A 25,423-nucleotide genomic window follows, 5' to 3' on the forward strand; every position below is an offset into this window, starting at 1 on the left:
GAGAAGAAACAAACATTTGCAAGAACTTCATTTCTCTGTTATGCAAGGATATGCATACCAAGACCCTTGGAGAACAGTGAAAAAAAAAAATTCCAAATATTAAATCCAAACAGTAACGGTATTCGAAGTTAATTTCCTAATAGTTCTTAGTAATAATGTAAACATTTTGAAAGTTATCTGACTTTTAGATAGTTCAGTTCTCCATGCCGGTGTTCTAGCCCACTGGTACAAATGTTCCACTTCAAGACGACTGAATCCATTTGCCTTTAAACCTAGGTAAGCTTCAGGGTGCCTGGGTGGCTCAGCGGGTTAAGCCGCTGCCTTCGGCTCAGGTCATGCATGCTCTCAGGGTCCTGGGATCGAGTCCTGCATAGGGCTCTCCGCTCAGCGGGGAGCCTGCTTCCCTCTCTCTGTCTGCCTGCCTCTCTGTCTACTTGTGATCTCTCTCTGTCAAATAAATAAATAAAATCTTAAAAAAAAAAAATAAATAAACGTAGGTAAGCTTCAGCTGATAATCGTGAACACACAAGCAAGGCAAACACACAGGACAGAGTGGTATTTGCCGCTCTAAAACTCCTCTGACCCTCACTACATATGAAAGTAGAAACCTAAGTTTTACTCCTAAAGCACTTTAAAATGCACTATTAAACATGTCACAGTGTTTAGTGATGTAAATAAATCATTAAAAACCTGCAAACCTTTCTATAGCCTGAACACAAAGCCAAACGCAATACTTCCTATTTTAATTCCCAGGAAGTTTTTCTCAGTTGCTATAGGAACACAGCTATCATGTTAGAAAAGGAAAAAAAAAACCCAGCCCCAGAGGAGTGCACTCACACCACCTACCATAGACCTGGGCTTGCTGACGGCCACCAGACTAGTGAGGAAGTCTTCATCGTGCAGCTGGCTGAAAACATGGGCGTCATAGGCTACCATGATGGAGATTTCTTCCATCATCTTGCCAGCTGGCCTTTCCACAGCACCAGTGCTGCCCCAGCTCCAGACCAGACTATCCAAGGAAAAATCCTGCCGCAGCTCAGTGCCAATGCCCACACCCACCTGAGTTTGAGGGGGCGGAGTATCAAAAATCCAGAAGGGAAAAAAGAAAAGGGGGGAAAAAAAAAAAGAAAAGCAGCTGCTATCCCAGGCTTGTTTAGTAATTCACCTCCAGTAGAAAACTAAGGCAGGTTTCTTATCTGTGGAGGAAGTATACAGTATAAACACCTTCTGCATTCTTAACACAGCAGCTAGAAAGTTCGGTTTGGGGAAATCTTCTTTCAGCTTCAAAAAGAGAAATAAAGAGAAGTTTTCTAACTGGAAATATCCTAAAGCAAAACCAAATAAAACTTGAAAACAAAAGGCCCCCAAACTGATTTACTTTATGTTCTTGGTAATTAGAAACTTTAAAAGTTTGTCTTCTTACTTCAGTATCATTTATGTCAAGATTCTTCTTCTTCTTGGAGAAGTGGGTTTTCTCATGCCTTATTTTTTCACATTCATAGAAAACAAATAGATGGCAACCTTTAGTTTTTCAGAATTTCTAGAATTCTTGGTGTGGTTAAGAATTATTTCCTGAAGTATGAAAAAAAGAGATTCTTTTTCACCTCTGATTATTTCTGTTAAAACAAAAAAAGGACCAAAATATAAAAATGAAATAGGGACTGCAATAATTATCATTTCCCCTTTTCTCACTAAAAAACACAAATATTTTAAATAAAATTCTTGATTTTAGGAACTTTGTTTTCTGTTCTTATTCAGAAAGCAACACAAAGGTCTCACTTCTAACTTTATGGTTTTCCTCCCATAGATAAAAGTTCTCTTTTTTTTTTTTTTTTTAAACTTAGAGGTTTCTTTTAATTACCCATTTTAACAGATAGTCATGAACTGGTGCTGTCGTAGCCACCAGAAGTATTTCACAGTTGGGAGACCATATATGAATCTCAATATGCACTATGAAAAATTTTAAGGCTGGCAATAATCATCATTACAAGGTTGCCTAAATTACCAGGAAATATAATGTCTGCTAATTCCATGGGAAAAGTATTAAGCAAATAAAAGGGGAAAACAAATGAAGCTCCTCCAAAAGTTGTTTTTCCAAAATTTCCAATTAAGCTATTATCTTCTCTGCTTTTTATAGATTATGACACTGCAGTACCATGAGGAATAGCATTTTTTAGAATTAGAAATCAATTTGGCAATGTTTGTCTATAATCAAATACAGATAACTGTTTGGAATTTTTAGCCCTAATTACAAATAGCATTGTTATGTTGTTTAATTGTGTGCTTTTCAAAAGACAAAACTTAGAAGGAGATTCATGGTGTCTATTTTCCCTTATTTTCCTAAAGTATCTTCACCTAGGTTAACATGATTACTTAAATAGCACCTTGTTCCATTTAAATATGATTAGGGGAGTTTTGCAATTGCTACAGCACTCTAGGTTAAACACACACACACACACACACACACACACACACACACACACCCCAAAGAAAAACACCTGATCGCTAGGAAACAGAAGCAAGTCTAATAGGCTTATTTTAACAGAAATGCAATACTTTCAATAAATCTTCAAGATTAGAACAGCTTGAAACTGGGCTTGACCCTCGTGGGAGCCGGTAAAGCATTTTTACTTCATTTTTTGCTACAATGCAGCTTTGTCTCTTACGCTTTATTTTTGTGAAAAAGCTTCCCAGTATATTTATCTAAACGCTGACTAACCAGGTAAAAATTAAACGGTAATCAAGAGACATGGTTTCATAAAGCATCCAGGTAGTTCCTACCTTTTAAAGTCCTTTTTATCTTTGCAGAAGTACTGTAAAAGATACTGTGACCCTCTTCATGCCCTCACTAGCACCAGAAGGTTTCAGGTTTACCTTACAGCACCATTTTCTAGATGGGAAAGCAATTCCTCTTGCTTTCATGTTTTTCTTTGCTGCGGTGACTCAGTGCTTCTACCCTGATACCTGAATAAGGCGCACTGACAAAGACACCTGTTGTGGAAGGTAAAGAAAGTACTTCCCAGAATGCCTTACTCCCCGCTGGCAACCGCCCAGGGGCAAACAAGAATTATAAACCACATTGGAGCAGTTGCCTATGCACCCCGGGAGAGCAATTCAGAGTAACAATGGGTAATCTCCTTGGTTAAGAAGAACACTCATAACCCAAGGAAAAAAAGGACCAGAAAAACAACATCAAACAGTTTAGGTGCTGTGTATTAAACTCATAAAATATTTAGGGATCAGGGCTGTTAAGAGTACAAAACAATTTTAGGAACATAATCAAAGGCTGTAAAGATACTTTAAAAATTACATAAACAGAAGCTGACAACTTTAAATATTTCAATCCTTTCAGAATTCCACACAGGTTCTCAGGTAAACAGTCAGGTATTTTTTTAAAGCTTCTGATTTATTACCTACAAAAGACTGTTCTAATTAGTCACAGTCACTAGAATTATTAATAGCGTTTCATTTCTAAATCTAAGAGGTCCTCTATCAAAGCCAGAATGCATGCATCTTCTAAAGCAAGGGTTCCCTAAATGAGATTTGTACGCTTTATTTCTGTCACCCTTACCATGGTTCTCCACACTTTGACTCTCAAGAGTCTGGGCAGGAAAAATCCCAATGTTTCTTTTCTCTTACAATGAAATGTATACTTGTGGTCCCAACAAAAAGCATACTTTTTGAAAACTAATGATCTGTTTAAAAACCTGTCTTGGAACTGGCCCTTTTTTTTCTTAAGACCTTCTCTCTGGTCGCAGAAACAGGAGCTACCATACCCGCCCCGAATCCTCCCTGTTAGCATCAAGTTGACAAACAGTCCTCTACTCCCTTGCAAGGCATCTTTCTCACTCTTTCCGCCTTTTCCCCTGTTAACTGATCCCACGGGTCTCCCGGCCTTGTTTCCACCTGAGTCTTTGCAGTCCTCTCCTTCGCACCCCGAAGCAACTCTGCAAAAAGCCGGGGTGGGGGGGGTGGGGGGGGAGTGGTATTACCTGAGATCAAGGCACGTAGCAGCACTTGCTGCTAAAATGTACCAGGAGGGAAATGTATATCCAACTGGCAGCAGAAAACAGGGCGTCGGTGGGAACCAATAGATGGTCGCCAGTTCAAGCAGGAACTAGCTAGCTGTCTGTCCCAGGGCAAGTCATTCAGCCTCCAGAGGTTTCAGTTTCCTCGCGGTCATGTAAATGGAGAGGGATGGACTAGATCTGAGGTTTTCCCGTGTGCGCAGACACAGTCCAAATAAGTATCCAGTTTCCCTCCACTAAACAGGCTTACTGGGGGATTTGAAGGTGGAAATACCTTTTTCATCCATGAGAATAAAAAACAAAGGGTAACGGTAATCCCAGATGTTAAGAAAGTCGGGGTTGCTAGAATGCGTCCCAACAAAGGCAGTCTACTTTGTACCCTACTTTGGATTTTCTAATGTGAACTTTTTACCTCTGAAGAGGATTCCGTGATACTTTTTATTGGTTATTCTTTAGTCTTTGCAGTTTAGAGGCTACAAAATAATTTGTAAAAGCCTCTCCAGATATCATTAAATAAGAACATTCTGGTGAATAAAATATCTTTAATGATTTTTAAGTGTCATTTTAACACTTGACATAGTATGACTTTATTCTGGTAGCTGATTTTGTTCTAACAATCATTCTTCTGGGATTATTACTTTTTAACAACAACATACCTGGATCACCCTGAGTGAGTATGAGGCAGTAAAGCATGCCCAGCCTTCAGAGAACATCTGTTCTCACAAATGCAGGTACAGCCAAAATGAAAAAGAAAATCAAGAAAAACCGGAATAAGATGTGAACATTTTCTAATTTCTGTGTTCTCTCCAAATGCAGCAAAGCAAAGTAGCTTTATGGGGGCAGGGGTATTCATATCAAAGGTGAAAATATGTGAGAAACCGAAGGCCCCAAGAGTGGCTGAAAGACCCTTAACCTCATGCCTCAGGTTCTGCTGGTTGAACTTCTCGCAACAGCCATAAGGTCAGGGCGCCATAGAAAGGAGGAGAAAAGCACCTGGGCAGGAAGGTGGTCTCAAGGGCAGAGGGTCTCCGGAGCCCTCCCCCCAAGCGCAGGTGGAGCCCTCTTTCCCTCCCTGGTGGCGCTTGTCTATCCATTCCTCAATCAGTCAAGATCAACATTGACCACGTGTGGGTGACTCCGTTTTAAGAGACCTTCACAAGATATTCTCGGTATTGACATAAACAACTGTAAGAAAGATAAAATTCTACAGGTACTTTCTCAATCACAGAAAACCAGTATTTCAAGTAGGTTTCCCACTTAGGAGTGCACATTATGAAACCCAAGTGCTCTGCGTGGGGGAACAAAAGATAAAAGGAGAATGAGAAGTCACAGAAGTATCAAGAGAGGAAAGCTTTTCAAGATATTTTGGATTTCAGAGTAGTCCAGTGACACATACTGAGTTTTTACAAAGGGAAAAGATCAAAGAGTAAAAGATAAATAAGCAAAATCTTAGTTTTCTTTAAAAAAAAAATCATGCAAAGGTAAGTAAATAAAACCACTATTCTTGTGTCAAACTCTAGCCATTCAGGTCATTATCTTTCTTATCTTTCCCAGCAATTGGCAGGCAAATTCAAAACCCCAGAAATCACAGATTCTTAAGGTAAAAAACAACAGCAATGACAGAAAAACCCCACAGTTAAAGAAAAGAAAAAACAGTGGAGCCTAAAATACTTGCCTAGCAGCTGTACTGGGTATCTTACTTCCTCACTACAAAGAATGTGGGTGAGGGAGAGTCCACACCGTGAGTCTGCAACTCTCTGACAATCAGCTTTTTACCTCATTTGTAACTCTAAAATCCACAGCCAACTGTTAAACACAAGACAACAGGCCCGAAATGGAGTCACTTCTGTGAAGCCCCATGTTACCAGAGGCTTCATCACAGCGTTGGCTCTCCCTGAAATGGAATCTTAAACCAGTCACCAGCAGTCGCCTAATCAGCACTAGTCGGGTAATCTGGCTGACAGATCCCTTTGAAATAATCAACCTGCTTTTTGGCCTATGGTAACTTCTTTGTTCCTGTTCCTTTCTGCCTCTGAAAGTCTCTTCTTTAGTACAGCTCCTCAGAGCTCCTTCCTATCTGCTAGATTGGGTGCTGCCCAAGTCATGAATCATTGGATAAAGTCATTAAGATCTTTAAAATTTACTTAGTTGAATTTTGTTTTTTAACACAACATGTTCCCTTAAACTTTACCTAACCAAAAATAAGCGCTTCCAGTGTTGTAAGCATTCACTGATATTTGCTGAGGATGGTTTCAGACACATTTAAGAAATATGAGCAATGCTCCGTCTTGTCTCATTTGGAGCAGAATACACAACTCACTTGTAATTGCAAATACCGTTACCTTAAGCTTTAAAGCATTCAAATAATTTTTAATAGTTTTATTATTTATTATTTATTATTTTTTAAAGATTTTATTTATTTATTTGACAGACAGAGATCATAAGTAGGCAGAGAGGCAGGCAGAGAGAGAGGAGGAAGCAGGCTCCCTGCAGAGCAGAGAGCCTGATGCAGGGCTTGATCCCAGCACCCTGGGATCATGACCTGAGCCGAAGGCAGAGGCTTTAACCCACTGAGCCACCCAGGTGCCCCTCAAATAATTTTTAAAATTTAAAATGTGTTTTAAATTTTTAAAAAGTTTTACTAACAACCAAATCAAACCATTCCACAAGGATAATGTTTTAGATTTTTTTTTTTTTAAACCAATATCAGAAGCCAGTTTCAGTTTAGGGAATAGCAAAAAAGTGTGAGCTAGATTTATTTACATGTTCATTTGTTTCAAGTTCTTCCTGCAGGGCTGGTGCCAGCCTGGATAAGCCCCTTTCCAACAGTGCCCTCAGGTCTCTACAGTAGGTCACATAAAGACAGCTGACAGTGGTGGACTCTACAGTCACCAGGGGGAGGTGAGTGGGGGAAGTGGGTTGAATGGGTGATGGGGATTAAGGAGACACTTGTTGTGATGAGCACTGGGTGATGGATGGAAGTGCTGAATTGCTATATTGTATACCTGAAACTAGTATTACAGTTAATAAGAATTTAAAAACTAAAAATAACAACAACAAATCAACTTGAGGAATTTTTTTTTTTAAGATTTTATTTATTTATTTGACAGATAGAGATCACAAGTAGGCAGGCAGACAGAGAGAGAGGAGGAAGCAGGCACCCTACTGAGCAGAGAGCCGGATGCAGGGCTCGATCCCAGGACCCTGAGATCATGACCTGAGCCAAAGGCAGAGGCCCTAACCCAATGAGCCACCCAGGCGCCCCTCAACTTGAGGAATTTGATGCTATGTGAATTATATCTCAATTTGAAAAACTCAACAGCATTTGCTAAATGCTTGTAATGTGCACGGGGGTGGCAGGGGCTTACAAAATTTTCAATGTAGTAACATATAATCTAGTTATAATAATGAGTAATAGGGACACCTAGGTGGCTCAGTTGGTTAAGTGTCCAACTCTTTTTTTTTTAAGATTTTATTTATTTATTTGACTGACAGAGATCACAAGTAGATGGAGAGACAGGCAGAGAGAGGGGAGGAAGCAGGCTCCCTGCTGAGCAGAGAGCCCAATGTGGGGCTCAATCCCAGGACCCTGGGATCATGACCTGAGCCCAAGGCTGTGGCTTTAACCCACTGAGCCACCCAGGCGCCCCATAAGCGTCCCACTCTTGATCTCATCTCAGATCTTGATCTCAGGGTCATGAATTCAAGTCCCATACTGGGCTCCACACTTAAAACACACACACACACACACACACACACACACACACACACACACACACATAATATAGCCTTTAAAAATCTTTTATAATAATAATGGGAACTAACATGTAGCAAGCATTCACTGTGTCCTAGACATAGAATCTCATTTAACCTTCACAATAACTCAATGAACTAGGAACTCTAATTTTCCCTTCTTCTCCACCAAAGCATGGAGAAGTGTAGTGATTTGACTCAATTATCACAATTAGAAATGGAGATGATAAGATCAAAAAACCAGTGTATCTGGCTCCAAAGTGCATGTCCTTCATCACTAAAGGACAATAAGGGAAGGGAGGAAACATAAACTGAGAAGCAGCCATGTGCCCCACACTACTGCTTTTCAAACCCCGATATCCCCTCCCCGCCACCAAAGACAACAACACACTATGTTTGTCAAGTAACGCAATCACTAGTGACTTTAGGACTGTAATGTTACGAAGTCTCTGCATACAGGAAAGCCTTCATGGAAAGACGGATGAGATTTGGATAGGCAAAGTGAAACAATTTTTTACAGGGAGAAAAAGCTGGTCACAGGGAGGAACTGATACTGGTGGGTACGGTAGGAGATAAGGTATCAAAGGCAGATTTGAATTGGCCTGTGGTAGGTTTCAAATGTCAGGTCAACAAATTTGGAAAACATGGTGTATAGGCCAAGGGCAGTCATTGAAGACCATGAAGTTTTTGCCTTTTGGGCCTCTATTTTTGTCATGGGGGAAGGACCTATAGTATAATGGTTAACACATGGGTTTCAGACTTCAGAAGAACTTGGGGTAACATCTAGCTCTGTGACCATAAGCAAATCACATAGGCTGTCTTACTCTTGGTTTTGGCATCCACACAGTAAGAAAATAATAACAATGCTGTTACTATGAGGGATAATAAGATAATGCACATAAAATCCCTTAGTAAGCTGCCTGGCTCTAGGAAGCCTTTGGTTAATGTTGCTGTTATTTGCTGTTATTATCAATATTAATAAAAATGATGTCTGTGGGGACAAGATCGTTTGCTAAACACCAAAGGGAAGATGGAATTGTAACTTTCAGAACTGAGGGGGGAGGAGCTCAGGATCCAAGAACACAATGTTTCCATTTTCTATTTCCTTATCCAATTAATAAAAATCTGGGAGAAAGAGATAGATGCTGTCATAAAACTCCAACCTTCCACCAGCTTTCCCTAAGCAATTAAATGTTTTTAGATGTTGCTGTATTTGGGAGCAGGCTGGTAATTTACACATGTCATTCTGTCAGAAATCATTGAGACAGGTTAGATAGAGGACTTGAAAGGCTGATAATGTCTCTGTGTTTACGTGTGTGTGGAGTCTCTTATACTTTCGCTGCCCTCTCCAGTTTCCTGATGACAATGCAGACAGAGTTTAATCAATTACCTCTTATTAAATTAAGCAATTGTGACAAGAACAGGGAACAAAGACAGCATTTGTTGTATACCGATATTCATCTGTTGTAACCTGATCAACAAAACACTGTTACTATGGGCAAACATGTGGAAATACATAATCCTTCTTTATAATTGTATTATTAACAAGATTTTCCATTGTTCATTGGTATCTTAGAGTTAAAAGAAATATCCTATACAATGGTTTAGAGTAACAGCTTATCTGGAAGCTGAAACTGTTAATCTATTTCATTTCAAAAAGATCAGCTGATTTTGATGAAAAGTGAAGGGGGAGGGAAGAGAGAAGTATCACATTATTTAACATCTCCTGTGTTGGGATGGAGCTTTAACTACACTCTCCTAATTTTTACAACAATACTGTGAAGCTGGTTTTATTATCCCCATTTTAAGAAGAGTAAACCACTGCCCTATGGGTTTAAGTGATTAAAGGTCACACTGCTAGCATATGAGAGCCATGGTTAAAATTGAAATATGTGATTACAAAGGCTGTGTGTTCCACTGACCCCCAACAGGTTCATCATAAGATGAATTCGAGAGAAGACAGTAAACTCAACTTGGAGATCCTGAAATAGAAGCTTTACAATTTCCAAAGCTGGACTTTGTAACTCTCTTCTTTTAGTATTTTGCTTTTAAATTTTTTTAAGCAAGCTCTGTGCCCAAAGTGGGGCTCAAACTCAGGACCCTGAGATCAAGGGTCACATGTTCCACCCACTGAGGCAGCCAGACATCCCCCCTAAGTATTTTCTTTTTAATATTGTATTATTGTATATTCAAAATACGAACTAAAAACTCATTTTGCATTAAGAGTATTATTTATAAGGTATTTACAAATGGAAAACTGAGGCCAACACTGACAAGTGTAATGCACGTATCAACTATCTGCTACAACAGAAAATATATGTGGACTAAAGCAGCATTCCTTGAATGACTTGTCAACAGCAGCTTCTCTACTGTTAAAAACTGACTTTTTGTTTGCTTTAAGAACAAGAGTAAATTGTTTAATGGGTTAATAGAAAAATAATAAAAAGGCTTTAATAGTTTTTTAACAGTGTTTAACAGTTGTCTTATTAAGAGTGGTAGCAATTTCATTCACTTCAATAAGAATTTATTTATACATATTTTATCTTATATTTTATTTATATATTTTATATTTTAATATATTTATATTTAAATAAATATTATATTTAATATTATATTTAACGTTCAAATATAGATATTTGAATATAAATATTTATCTTTTAATATTAAAATTTTTAACATTGTATATTTATATATTTGTTTTATTTATTTGTATTTTATTTTGTTTTATAATATATATAATAATACTTTTAAGATTTTAATTTTTTTAAGATTTTATTTTATTTTTTTATTTTTTTATTTATTTTTTTAAAAGATTTTTTATTTATTTATTTGACAGAGAGAAATCACAAGTAGGCAGAGAGAGAGAGAGGAGGAAGCAGGCTCCCTGCCGAGCAGAGAGCCCGATGCGGGACTCGATCCCAGGACCCTGAGATCATGACCCGAGCCGAAGGCAGCGGCTTAACCACTGAGCCACCCAGGTGCTCTAAGATTTTATTTTAAGTAATCTCTACACCCAATGTGGGTCTTGAACTTACAATCGTGTTATCAAGAGTCATATGCTCTACCTACCAAGCCAGGCTGGTGACCCAAGAATGTATTTTTTATGTCCGATCTAAAATATTTTCCCAAAAAGTGGTTATTTCCGATTTAAGCACTGTCATAAAGTATAATCATAAAGTGTATCTCTCCAATATCATGATTTTTATTTTTTACCTAAAAACAGCTAACTTCCTATGTGTTAGTCATCAGAGATAGCAGGAAGTTAGGGGAGAATATGAGCGCCCACAGAGCTGCCCAAGGGTTTACTTTCAGTCACGAATTGTAAGGACCACCTTCAGGCCTAAGGACATACGTAGTCCACGATGCATCCTTATTTAAAAATGTCCCCTCGGTGGCTCTGCCGGTTGAACACCCCACGCTTGGTTTCCACTCAGGCCATGATCTCAGGGCTGTGAGGCTGAGTCTCCTATCAGGCTCCACACTCAGTGTGGAATCTGCTGGAGAGTCTCTCCTCCTCTTTCCTGCCCTGCTTTCCCCCCAACACTGGCTTGCCTGCTCACTCATGCACACACTCTCTCTCTGTCAAATGACTGAATGAGTGAATGAATGAACGAATCAATCAATCAATCAATAATTTAAAAAAAAAAGAAATTTGTTTTGAGGGGCACCTGGATGGCTCAGTCAGTGGAGTGTGTGACCCTTGATACCGGGGTTGTGAAATCAAGACCCCCCTAGATGGTCAAGGTTACTTGAAAATCAAATCTTTACAAAATAAAAAAATAAAAATGTCCATCTGGGACAACTCAGCATGTATTTGTTGAGAATTTTAAGCATGCAACATAATATGAGATTATGATTTATAAAGCTAACTGACCGGCTGAGACTATAGCAATGTGCATATGTTGGCAAATCTGTACAAATGATTAGACTGCAAAACTGAATACAAATATGTATTAAATACTGATTTGTGGGTAATTTTAATTTATGTAAATATAATGCCTTTTGCTTCTCCTAATGGCCACCCAGTTGTTTGACACTTTACTGCTTACTAGTATCTGTACTCCACTCCAAAGAGTACAACAGGGAATGAAGGAAAACTCTAATTACTGATTAATTGGTAGATGTTTTTTCTAATCATTTCTGTCAAATGACTATACTAGTCATTTTTTACACAAGTAAAAATTAAGTGCTAAAATAAATAAAAGGTTCATTATTTGAAAATTTCTGTATTTAAAAATTAAATGTTTTCCCCCCATACTTTCTATTTTTTTTTTTAAGATTTTATTTATTTGACAGACAGAGATCACAAGTAGGCAGAGAGGCAGGCAGAGACAGAAAGAGAGAGAAGGAGGCTCTCCACTGAGCGGAGCCCAATGTGGGGCTCGATCCCATGACCCTGGGATCATGACCTGAGCCAAAGGCAGAGGCTTTAACCCACTGAGCCACCCAGGTACCCCATAGTTTCTATTTTCTATTCCCATGTATAGAGGAGAGCTGTCTAAAGGAATGTTATAGGAAAACTGCCCCATGAGATTGACTAAGTAAAAAAAAATTAATGTTAAGCATGAAGTTCTAGTATTAAACTTTATAAAGAATAAAATGAAATTTTCCATTATCTGCACTTGGAACACAGAATGGAAGCATTAGTAAATGGATGCTTTTATTAACTATTTTATTCACTATTAACAAAACTTGTGAATTTCCTTTTACTCTTAAGCCAGTCTTTATATTTCAACAGTAACATTTTTTCTTTCCCTTCTCTCCATTCTTCCTCCCATTATCTTTCTCCCTCATATACATCTCCTTTTTTTTAAAGATCAATTCAAGATACATGTATCTTTTTTAAAAAAAGATTTTTATTTATTTATTTGATAGAGAGAAACAGTGAGAGAGGGAACACAAGTAAGGGGAGTGGGAGAGAGAGAATCAGGCTTCCCGCTGAGGAGGGAGCCTGATGTGGGTCTCGATTCCCGAACTCTGGGATCATAACCTGAGCTGAACGCAGACTCCCAACGCCTGAGCCACCCAGGGGCCCCACATCTCTTTTTTTTTTTTTTTTTTTTAAAGATTTTATTTATTTATTTGACAGACAGAGATCACAAGCAGGCAGAGAGGCAGGCAGAGAGAGAGGAGGAAGCAGGCTCCCTGCTGAGCAGAGAGCCCGATGTGGGGCTCGATCCCAGGACTCTGAGATCATGACCTGAGCCGAAGGCAGCGGCTTAACCCACTGAGCCATCCAGGCGCCCCCCACATCTCTTTTAAAAGATTATTTTTGTCCCAAACTATTCAATTCTTCAGCACATCATGTACTTATATCAGATAAAATAATAAGTATACACCTTTATATATTTAACTTACTTCCAGTTATTCTACCTACATTGTTCTCTCTAACAAGGGTTGACAATATGAGATAGGAACACAGTACATGATCTTACAGATGGCATTTTATAAATGAGTCCTATATTAGCCGACTATAGATAATTGTTTTATTATAGTTGCTGTATGTAGCAGAAATTCAATATTGGTGGGGGGGGGGAACCTTTATTTTATGTTAGGGTAATATCTTAATGAAGATATCCCATTAAAAAAACCCCACTGATATGTATAGGGCAATAAACCATTGTCCAAGATGATATCCCAGGAGTTCCTTCTTGTGAATAATAAGAAAATAGCTATAAATTTGTCCAAAGCCTCCATAAGAAAAACCTGCAAAGCAGCCATTTTGTAAAGGAGCTTCATTTTAAGACAAAAGTTCTCTTTGAAATCACATACCATTTTTCTTTAATGCATACTGCCTTAGTACTAGTAATAGAAATTTCCCGTGCTCTTTTTATCATTAATATATTTGTAAAGGTGGTCTTTAACTTTACAACACCACAGAATACAAAGGAAGCAGTAAACAAATTTACTGATATTTCGTCTTTACCCCAAGGCAGTTGAACAGAGGCAAAGGGAAGGAAATGGGACTGAGATTTGGACAATAACAAAACTCTGTACATGCTAGAGTGGGAAGACTTCAACCTCTGGCAAGTGAACACATTGAGGCTAAGTGACAGAAGTCTAAAACCTTGCACTGTGACAGCACCACTTCCCACTCCAAAGCCCTTAGCATAGATGACTCTTCTGAGATTCTTCTCGGTCAAATAACCAAAAAATAAAACCATTATTGGCAATATTATCTCTACTTCCCTCTCCTAAAACCTTAATATAGTTCTTCTAAAAAGAAAATAGCTTCCTTAGCATTACAAAAAAGTATTGTAGATATCTGTATCCAATGAATAGAAACTACTTCTTTACCCAGCATGTAACACTGACAAGGTATTATGTTGACAAAAGTATCTAAAGCAAATGATGAACATACAACAATGTTACTAAGAGGATGAAGGGAGAAAAGAATAATGTTTACATTAACTATATTGTGTCTTTTGTTCTGTTTTTACTACAAAAGCCCATATATAAATTACAAAAAAGATGGAGAAATCAGAAGCAACTCAAAGTGAAACAACTTCCTCTTGGTTTTAATGGTCAATAAAGAAACACATAAATTTAAAATGAGTAAGTCTTTTAAGCCTTTACTAGATATAGGCTTATTAGTTATTTTGGCAGTTGCTAAGCAACATTTTTCTCTGTAGGGCTAAAGCACATGCAATTAACAGGTTTTCAGAAAAAGATAAATTAAATGCAAAATTAGGGAATAGTATTTGAAAAGCAAAAAAGGAAAAAGTATTAACTTGCTAATCAGATTGTAACAAAGATTTAGTGACCTCTGCATTAGTGGCTAAACATTTTGTTTTCTACTGGCACCAAACATTAACATTTTAACTTTATTTAAATGGTGATCATTATACTCACCTCTACACTCAACAGCCTAATTATTTTGAGTATGTCAAATTAAATCAGACCAGTATGCTCCAGTTACTACTACTAACAGTGATCTCGGTAAATCTTCTCTGCCTGTATTTTTCTCAAATCCCCAGTTTCAGAGTAGTCAGCCCTGGTTTGTATTTTTTAAAAAATTTATCTTACTGTGACATGAAATTAGTAAAGCTACAGCTTCATGATGCTGTTTCAGCTACCAAATCCCTGAAAAACTCGTTCTTTAATGTGAATATTTTGTTTTTAATTTTAAGTAGGCTTCAGGCCTGATGTGGGACTCGAACACACAACTCGGAGATTAAGAGTCTCATGCTCAAGGTGCCTGGGTGGTGCAGTCGGTTAAGCACCTGACACTTGGTTTCAGCTCAGCTCCTGATCTCAGAGTCTTGAGATCAAGCCCAGCACTGGGCTCCACATTCAGCACTGAGTCTGTTTCAGATTCTCTCTTCCCTCTCCCTCTGGCCCTCCTGCTTGTGCTCTCTCTCTCTCTCAAATAAATAAATCTTTAAAAAAAAGAAAAAAAAAAAGGGACGCACGCTCTACCCACTGAGCCAGCCAGGCACCCCTGATGTGCACTTTTGTAACAACTCTTTCTACAGATCTTACTACATCAACTCAGAGACTAATGAAGAATACCCTTTAATTTATTGGGTATAATAATGGAAACTTTTTTTGAAAGGAAAAAGGCAAATAACCAAATGGAAAATTACTGTAGAATTTCAACTGTTGTGGGGAAAATAAACAGTAGGAAATGGAAGGCAATTCTATCACTTTGAGGACTCAAGGGAAAATGTCCCTCCCTATTGCTGTACTTTTCCCCTTCCTCATTTTTAATATTATGTTGCGAGTTCTGTAAATGATGGAGGGCCATGACTGCCAATCCCCTTGTTCATAAAATCAATTTCTCCCTTTATTTTCTTCGTCTACGCCAAGCAAGTTTGAAGCAGAAGCTCGTGAGTGTCCGCTTTCTCAAATGAGCTAAGGAAAAGAACTTAAAAAAGTGAAGTGTCTTGTGTCTGGGTTGCAATCATGCCTTGTATGGGTTCTACAAGGAAACACCTGTGAGCTTAGAAAGGCAGCTTCTTATTTTATTTTAAAAGAACACTTTACACTAAATGATTGATAGAGTTCACTTCAGTTTAAGACCCATAACACCACCTTGAAGCATACTATTATAAAGAGTTATAATCTATTAAGTAATTACCCCATCTCTAAACCTGCCTAGACGGGACCCTTAATACCAGTCAGTAGGATCTTTGAGTGCTTTCTCATTTTGTTTTCCAGAGTTTGCCTCAGACCAAACTCAAGAATCTACCGTGAAAATCTAATTGTCCAGACAAGAGTAAAAGGTCAAGAAAAATGCCAAAAGTCAGCAAGTAGTTTGTAATGATATGCATTGACTAAGATGTGAATTTTAATGACCTCTATTTTGTTTTCAACAGCTAGCAGAATTAAACATGAGCAGACACTCCAAACTGTAGAACTCTCTATTGAGTCATATATAGAAAAATTTCTTAAACATGGCATTGTTAACAATTGGGAATGAGTAACTTTTTCTTGTAGAAAGCTGTCCTGTGAATTTTAAGATGTTTTGCGCCATCACTGGCCTCTACACATGAGATATTAGTAGTACCCATTCTCCAAGGTAGGGGCAACTCTAAATTTTTTAGGCTTTGCCAAATGTGCCCAAGGGGTGGTGGGGGTGTGGGGCGACTACCCTGGGCTGAGAACTATGAATATAGATCTATATCTCTTAAATTAAGATTATGGAAACGGTTTTTTTTTTTTTTTTAGATTTTTTTTTTTTTAATTTGACAGAGAGAGAGAGACACACACAGTAAGAGAGGGAATACAAGCAGGGGGAGAGGGAGAAGGAGAAGCAGACTCCCCACTGAGCAGGGAGCCGGATTCAGGGCTCAATCCCAGGACCCTGGGATCATGACCTGAACCGAAGGCAGATGCTTAATGACTGAGCCACCCAGGTGCCTCAGAAAGGGGTTATTTTTAAATACCAAATTGACCTCCAACCATTAGACTTTTTAAAATAATTTCTATGATTTTAGGACCTATTGATATTGTCTCAAACCCTATTGAAAATTACCAATAAGTGAGTCATTCATTAATACCTATGGAGAACTTTCTTTCACTTTGACACTATGAGATTTTTGCCTCGTGAATTACAAACAGAACATTTACATCGTCTTGTTTTTTTAGTTTTAGTGAAGTATAATTGACCAAAAATATTGGATGTATTTAAGGTACATAACTTGATGTTTTGATATAAAGTATTTCTGAAATTGGAAAGATGACAGTCACTTCCTGACAAACTACTTGTGGTGTCTCATTGTTACAGGCATTGTTTATGTATCAGTATTAATTACTTATATGTTTGAATATATATTATTCAACTCATCAATCAGTTTTACAAAGTAGTGTCCAGGAATTTCAGACTTAGGAGGGTTCTAAAAAGATGTCAGATTCTTAGGTTTCTGAAGGAGACCAGAATATGCTACCCCAAAATATGCCACAAAATATGCCAAAGGATTATTTTGAGCTGAAGGAAACTGAGAAGCCACAGGCACAGGAACTCTCTGCTCCCAACCTACCTGCCTAAAAGCAGAGTAGAGACTGCCCTTTTTTAGAGAATGTCCATCTGTAAAGGGGGCCCCTCCACAACCCTTAGCTACCATTAGTTTCCCTCCTACAATTCCTAGCTACCTTCTCACAATCTAACCCCCTCCAAGCCCAACTCCCCTTCTCCTTTGTGTGTTCCCGCTCTGAAATTTATCACCATTTGTTAAAATGGTGTATAAATCCCCAGGTCCGGCTGCCTCTTTGGGTGTTTACTTCTTTTCTGTGAAGTTGCTATTCCTATAAAAAGTATTAATATCAATAAACATATGCCATTTTTCCTGTTAGTCTTTTTGTCAATTTATTTATTTATTTATTTTAAAGATTTTATTTATTTGGCAGAGAAAGAGAGGCAGCGAGAGAGGGAATACAAGCAGAGGGAGTGGGAGAGGGAGAAGCAGGCTTCCTGCTGAGCAGGGAGCCCAATGCGGGGTTTGATCCCACGACCCCAGGATCATGGCCTGAGCCACAGACAGACGCCCAAGGACTGAGCCCCTTGTCAGTTTAACTCATAGGCCCCTAGACACAGAAGCTGAGAGGGTATAAGAAAAGTTTCCTGTGACTTAGACTTCCAACCCATAATTTGTTGATAAAATTATCACTAAAAAGATGATACTTATATTTATTCATAAATATATACTACCCCATGGGATCGCAGAGTATTGCATTGGCTTTGGAGAGCACTACCTAGTTCCTGATTTACAGATGAGGAAACCAGACACTAGGGGTCAAGTGACTGAAAACATAAAAAATGAATTACATTTTTAAAAAATGAGGGAAGATGAAAGGGAAAAAGCTTAAGAAGGAAGAAGAAACCAAACCAAGAGGGAGAGAAGTAATGCCTTTAGAAGGGTGTGGCTTAGTGTGGCAAACTAAAGCCTCCCAAACTGCAGATCTCAGTCCCCGGGATCCATACAGACAAGAGCTGGAGAAGTAATGAATGTAGTTTTACAGCTTTGAACACACAGAGTGCTTCCCGTCAACAGCCAGCTGTCGCTGGAAGAGACCTACAACCTGCTGTGGGCAGATACAGCTTCCCTGGGCTGTGGTGGACAGAAGCACCCGGCTCCCAGACTGATGTGTTACAGCACTTCGTTAACTTCATTTCCTGTTAAATGGGCGGGGGGGGGGGGAGGTGCAATGGTGTGCTGAGTACATTTTAAACTATTTTATTATGTGTTTATCCTGGAGGTTTTTTTTTTTTTTAAAGATTTTATTTATTTATTTGTCAGAGAGAGAGCGAGTGAGAGCAAGCACAGGCAGACAGAGTGGCAGGCAGAGTCAGAGGGAGAAGCAGGCTCCCTGCGGAGCAAGGAGCCCGATGTGGGACTCGATCCCATGACACTGGGATGATGACCTGAGCTGAAGGCAGCTGCTTAACCAACTGAGCCACCCAGGCGTCCCTATCCTGGAGGTTTTTAAAATAAGATTTTATTTTATTTATTTGTCAGAGAGAGAGAGAGAGAACAAGCAGAGGGAGCAGTAGGCACAGGCAGAGCAGGCTCCCCACTCAGCAAGGAACCTGATGCGGGACTCGATCCCAGGACCCTGGGACCATGACCCGATCCGAAGGCAGCAGCTTAACCAGCTGAGCCACCCAGGCGCCTCTATCCTAGGGATTTTTAATCCAGAAGTCTAACTTTAAAGATACAATAAATAAAACAGAAATTAAAAAGTAGATCCAGTAAAACATAGGGGTTGACCTTTGGCTGCTTCCCTACAAATTTGGGAATGTATTTCAAATTTGTCCAGATGTTCCAGTGTGGAATGGTCAGTTTTATCTGAAAGCCTTTGAACGGGAATCGGACTTTGTAATATTTTAAAATAAAGAGCACAAAGTATCTTTTCATTTAAATCAGCCATTCAATGAAGACGATGTTCTGTTAGTATAAACAACAGAAGAAGGGCTGGTGCAAGAACACCCACCCATCATTAAAAATAGGCTTAGAAACAATTCAAATACAAAAAGGTAGTTGATCCAACTTCGCTTTTTCAAGTGGTATTACAGTGAAGTTCAAGAGAATACACTGCTCTTAAGTGTCTCCTATTTATAAAACAGAATGCTAAACATCTGGGGTATCAGACTGAAAAACTCAAGAAATCTGGATTTTTACCAATACAAGAAAATGAAAAGAAATTTCTACACATAATGAAAGTAAATATATTAACCCCTCATTCCTCATAAAAACACAAGTAATAACCTCAGTCCATTTTAAAATGGCTTTGATTTGCACCTTTTAGGAGTCCCTCTTTCTCAAGAGCCTTTTCTTTCTTTCTTCTTCTTCTTTTTTTTTTTTTTTTTGTTTAAGATTTTAATATAGTTGACACACAGAGAGAGATCACAAGTAGGCAGAGAGGCAGGCAGAGAGAGAGGGGGAAGCAGGCTCCCGCTGAGCAGAGAGCCTGACGCAGGGCTCAATCCTAGGACCCTGAGACCCTGATCTGAGCTAAAGGCAGAGGCTTAACCCATTGAGCCACTCAGGCACCCCTCAAGAGCCTTTTCTTAATAGATGCAGAAAACAAGGCCCACAGAAGGGGAATGAAATGCTTACTTCAGGATTCTATGAAAACACAGGTGATAAAAGGTGATATAAGAGCTGTTCAGGCCTTCAGGGGTTCTCGAACTCAGCTGCTTATATCAAAGTCCCCAAATAGAGTTGTTCAGCGGCAAAGTTAAGATGGGAATCAGACCTTTTAAGTAAGGACTGTGGTGGAAGCCAAAGCCTACCTTACCTTTGGTCTACATATAGGACACAGCCATTCTCAGTCTTCCACAAAGCTTGGCTAAGCCATTAGGGTTAAATAAGGTGGGAACACCTTTTCTCCAGCACCATTTAAATGGAAAAGCTCTAGGTCTGAATGGGGCCACCAGAGTGGTCCATGGTGGCCACCCTGATTTTGACGTTCTATAGACTCCCAAAGCAAGACCAGAAATGGGTTAGTCTCTACCATTAAAACATATGATCTAGACTCAATGGTAATTTTATACCCCCTACTTAATATAAAATCAGGCTTTCCTCAAAATAAGCTTTAAAAAAAATATTTTATTTACTATTTCTTTGACAGACAAAGATCACAAGTAGACAGAAAGGAAGGCAGAGAGAGAGGAGGAAGCAGGCTCCCTGATGAGCGGAGGGGAGAGGGGTGGGGCCTTGATCCCAGGACCCTGGGATCATCACCTGAGCCAAAGGCAAAGGCTTTAACCCACTGAGTCACCCAGGCGCCCCTCAAAATAAGCTTTTAGATAATTTATTCCCTTCATTGAGAATATCAGACCTTCAAAAGCTTTGGGATGGGAGAGGAGGAGGGAACAGTTTAAAAAGCATTTTAAAAATTGCATTTACATTGAGTATTACAGTCAGAATATTTAATAGGCAAGAAGTTTTATTTCAAATTCACTGGTAGAATCTATAAATATACCACTCATTTCCTGGTTGCTTAGGCCATTAAGGGTCTAATCTATTTCCTGAGCTGAAACTAGCTAATGGAAAAATATTTAGAATAGTAATCATCTAGTGAGATGGGCAGTTGGCATCTATTCACCCAAAACATATCCTTGGTCATAATTCCCTTCAGTAATTTACATGGTTTCTAAAGAAATCATCTCACTTTTTATAATGAAAGGTCTCTGCTCTACCTGTAATGTTTTATGAATAAGGGCACCCATCTATGACATTCTTCAGCCTCAACACATATGTACCATTAGGTCAAGAAGTGTATTACTTGCTTTCCTACCCAGTAATTCCAATTCATGAAGTCAGTGAAAAAAAAAAAAAAAAAACAGGAAAAAGAAAACCTCATTAAGTCAATACTGTTACCATAATAAAACTCAGATTTTGTATCTATGGATGGACATCTGCTACTAAGTTTATGACACCACCAATTTGCAACAGGTGCAGAGATCCAAATTACTGAGAGCAAACTGTGATGTGCTGCTGCTGGGCTGACCAGGGGCAGCCCACAGTGCGACATTCCTAATACTCTCAAAGTTGCATTCCTACAAGTTTATTTTTTGTGGCTACTGCCTCATTGTTGATTATCAGCACACCTCTGACACATCTGTTATTAGGTGGAGGGTTCAGATGGCAAACTAACTTTTTATATTTTGCCAATGATAAGCATTATTCACAAGGACAACCTGCCAGAGGGAAACCCCAAATGTAGGAAAAAGCCAAGCATGGCTTTACCTCCCTCCCTTTTGCCAAATTCATCAAGAGCTGTCTTTAAAAATGATCTACTGGGGTGCCTGGGTGGCTCAGTGAGTTAAGACCTCTGCCTTCAGCTCAGGTCATGATCCCAGAGTCCTGGGATTGAGCCCCATGTCGGGCTCTCTGCTCAGCAGGGAGCCTGCTTTCCCTCTCTCTCTGCCTGCCTCTCTGCCTACTTGTGATCTCTCTCTCTGTGTCAAGTAAATAAATAAATAATCTTTAAGGAAAGAAAGAAAGAAAAAGAAAGAAAGAAAGAAAGGGAGAAAGAAAGAAAGGAAGGAAGGAAGGAAGGAAGGAAGGAAGGAAGGAAGGAAGGAAGAAAGAAAGAAAGAAAAAGAAAATGATCTAATACAGCCAGTCTCGGGTACTGGAGCAAAGCTAGTCTTTGAGTTGAGGCCTGGGAGTGTGGCAGTCAGGACTTACACACAGTTCTGAAACCTGAGCCCACCAGAGATTTCTTTTAAATCACTATCTATAAAGATACAGAAATATCTATATTTTAGTATGCAGAAGATAAAGCTCACTGGATGATGTATTTGATGAGATAAAAACATTACCGGACTTGAAGACAAATGCCTTTTTCTCTTTCAAACAGCATTCTTAAACACGTTACTACCTTTCCATAATTCAGACACCAGTAGTAAAGCCATTTTATATATATTTGCACAGAGTATTAATATAATTATTGCTGCTGTAAATGTCTCACTCAATACACACCAGCATTAGCAGTAATACAGTTCAAGTCCTTTTGGAAACCTTGCTTAAAAAAAAAAAAAATTCACTTCATCTCATAAAGAAAAAGAACAAATTTCTGCTAAAGAGGACAAATACATTCTTTAAAGAAATTTGATTATCAGAGCAAAATAGAAACTCTTTGTTCTGTCTCCTATTCACACCACACATACACAGTCATCAACATCAGTTTTTAAAAATTTTTCCTTGTGGGTTTCATATCTTTCTGTAACACATTGTCCAGTGGTGTTTTGTATAGGAGGCAGAAGCATTTCCTGACCTCAACAGGCTTACAGAGCCCTGGAATTGTCCTAGAAAAGAAAATTGGACAATGTAACTTACCAAAAAGAAATGCATCAAAACCCAGGATCAGAGATTTATACATGGTACTGTGCCGCTGATGATGCTACACAGTTGGGTTTCAGACACTGACGACTTCAACTTTCCATGCTTTCCTATTTGGAATTTGAAGTGCTAGCAACCACAGAAGCAATTCTCCATATTCTGGAATCTTCCTATGCCGTCTGAAGATCTAACAGACAGACTTCTTTTTTGCAGTTCTTGGAGTTAACATTTCCAGGTAAAAGTTTCCAAAAGTACCACCAATTAAATAAAAATTAAATATTTGATTCTCATAATACTAAACTAAAATACTTAATTGAAAGACAAGGGCTAGTGTCTGACAACTTTAAAGGTAAACTATCTTTATTTGGTCTTGGATAAAACTGTCATTGCAGCAACCCAAGTAATTAAGACTCTATAAAAACTAAAGTAGTCAAAGAATTATAGTGTCATTGAGGTATGTTATCATGATCAAAAACTGTTTGGATGACAAATTTAAAAACAGGGCACAGAAACCCAGAAAGTTTTAGAAAGGCAGGAGTTAATTTGCCAAGGTATCAAAAGGAAAAAATAATTCAACTCTTTCATTCAAAACAGAAAAGACTGTTTAAAACAGAAATACCGGAAAAAATTTTTTTCAATACTACAATCTGAGCAGAAAAAGAAAAAGGTATAAAAATTTATTCTCTTCATTAACATAATAAAATTGGATTTCTACATATTCTGTGAAAATAATGAAAATACAGCAAAGAATATTTTACATCATGAGAAACAGGCAGCCCCTGACCAGTACCATTGGCTCTGAGGCTGCTCTACACCATCCCAGCACGCCCAGACTAGAGAGACGATGGCTCCCATCTCTGGGTCCCCATAGAGCCCCACATGTATGGAGGTTTTATTTAATTATTATTATTATTTTTTAAGTAGGCTCCATGCCCAAAATGGGCTTGAACTCATGACCTTATGGTTAAGAGTTGCATGCTCTGTCAACCAGTTGCAGCTCCGTGCGGAGGTTTTAAAATGCAATTTGTCTCTGTTAGTTTTCTGTTGCTGTATAACAAACTACCATAAACTTCATGGCTGAAAGTAATACCCAATTATTATTATTATTTATTATCCTGCAACTCTGCAGTCAGGAGCCCAGGTGGGCCCTACTGTCCTCTGCTCAGGTCTCACAGGCTAAAATCAAGATGCCTGGCAGGCTGGGTGGGCTCTTACCCAAAGGCTCTGGGTAAGAATCTCCTTCCAAGCTCTTTCTGGTGGTTTGGCAGAAGGCAGTTCCTTGCAGTTGTGGGTATGAAGTCCTTTCCAGCTGTCACCTGGGGGCTGCCCTATGATCCCCCACATCTTCAAAGCCACAGGTGCATGTGAATGCCTTCTCGCACCCCCTATCTCCTCGACTGCCCTTCTGCCAGCAGACAAAAGCAGCTCTCTGCTTTTGAGGCTCATAGGATTGGGTCAGGTTCACTTAGATAATCCAGGATAATCTCCCTATTTTAAGGTCAACTGTGATATAGAACACAACCTATTCACAGAAGCCAGATCTCATCATATTCACAGGTTCTAAGGATCAGGGTGGGACATCTGTAAGCGGGGCCACTTAAACATTTTTGCCTACCAAAAAAGAAAACATGGGAGTAAACAAAACAACAAAAGCCAAATGGTTTTGTGAACTTGTCCAAATGTGAAACCAATATATTCTAAATTCCTTACACTTTAAATAAGCAACGTATGCATATGGTATAAAATGGAACGACCTGAAAGATAGATAATAAAAGGTAAGACTCGCTTCTAATACTGTCCCTTAGTTCCAGCTCCATTCCCTAGGAACAACAACTGTTCACCAGTTTGTCTCTTTTCAGAGATACCCATATTTATTAAAACACATCTATTTGGGAAGATTGATATTATCTGTTCCTGAAAAACTGCCAGAAGTCCCTTGTTCATCACCTGGGCCTCAGTCAGGCTTTTTGGGAGGCTGGCAAGGGAGGGGCCAGGGGTGATTCTGTTTAGATTTTCTAATCATCTGAGGTTTGAAGTGATCATTTTTATTTTCCTTGAAAAATTATCCTTTCTTCCTGGTTCTCAAATTAATTTACAAAGGATTGAGCAAAACGTTTTATGATTGTCTTATTCTTTTCTATTTCTGTCATTTCCCCATGATTATTTCTCATCTATGCTCTCTTCCCTACCCACTTTTTACTAGGTAGCTAAAGAATTATCTGTTTTTTTAAGAACTGGCTTTTATTTGTCTGATCAGTTTTCCATTTTCTAGTTCATTAATTTTTATCTTTATTCTACCTGCTGCTATTTAAGGTTTGTTTTGTTGCTCATTTTTCTAACTTGTTGAGTTAGATATTTAATTCAGTTACCTTCTTTCTTCAATAAGAGAGGTGCTTCGAATTCTGCTTTAGCTCTGTCCCATAGGTCCCAATATCGAGTGATTTCACTGTGCTTTTTTCCCTAGATTTTCCATAACCTTTACTTTCCTCTGGGATCCAAGAGTTAAGTAAAAAAAAATTTAAATATTCAAATGATAAATTTAAAAATTCTTTTCTTAATTTTTAGTTTTATTACAACAAAATAAGGGAATGCTATATGCATTCCTTTCACCTTCTGAAATTCACTGAATTCCTTTTAGGATTTACTTTTGTGCATGTTTTATTCAGCATTTAAAAATATGTCAGCTTTCAGAACGCAAAGTGACAGATACCAAATATCTGCTACGTTAATTATTACTATTCTTTAAAGATTTTATTTATTTTTGAGAGAGAGAGGGAGAGATGGGGGGGTGGGGAGAGAGGGAGGGAGAGAGAGAGAGAGAGCACTAGCATAAGCAGTGGGAGGTGCGGA

General features: G+C 38.6%; 1 protein-coding gene across 10 annotated transcripts in view; it reads right to left on the reverse strand.

Moving 5' to 3' along the window:
* The window catches only part of RABGAP1L (RAB GTPase activating protein 1 like), a 765,799-nt gene that overhangs the window by 99,938 nt on the left and 640,438 nt on the right, over window positions 1-25,423 (reverse strand). Inside the window, exons 1-2 of one of the 10 annotated variants that reach the window (XM_032317431.1) lie at window positions 3,993-4,527; window positions 1,424-1,616 (exon numbers count right to left, since the gene is read on the reverse strand). The exons of 6 other annotated variants lie outside the window; for them this stretch is intronic. Coding sequence is in view for 1 of the 4 variants with exons in the window: in XM_032317427.1 (XP_032173318.1) it covers window positions 847-957 (111 nt within the window). In the remaining 3 variants the exon portion in view is untranslated. 3 more of the 10 variants (XM_032317430.1, XM_032317432.1, XM_032317427.1) reach the window with 3 other exon arrangements.

This window comes from Mustela erminea, chromosome 17, assembly GCF_009829155.1.
Source record: "Mustela erminea isolate mMusErm1 chromosome 17, mMusErm1.Pri, whole genome shotgun sequence".
Lineage (NCBI taxonomy): Eukaryota > Metazoa > Chordata > Mammalia > Carnivora > Mustelidae > Mustela > Mustela erminea.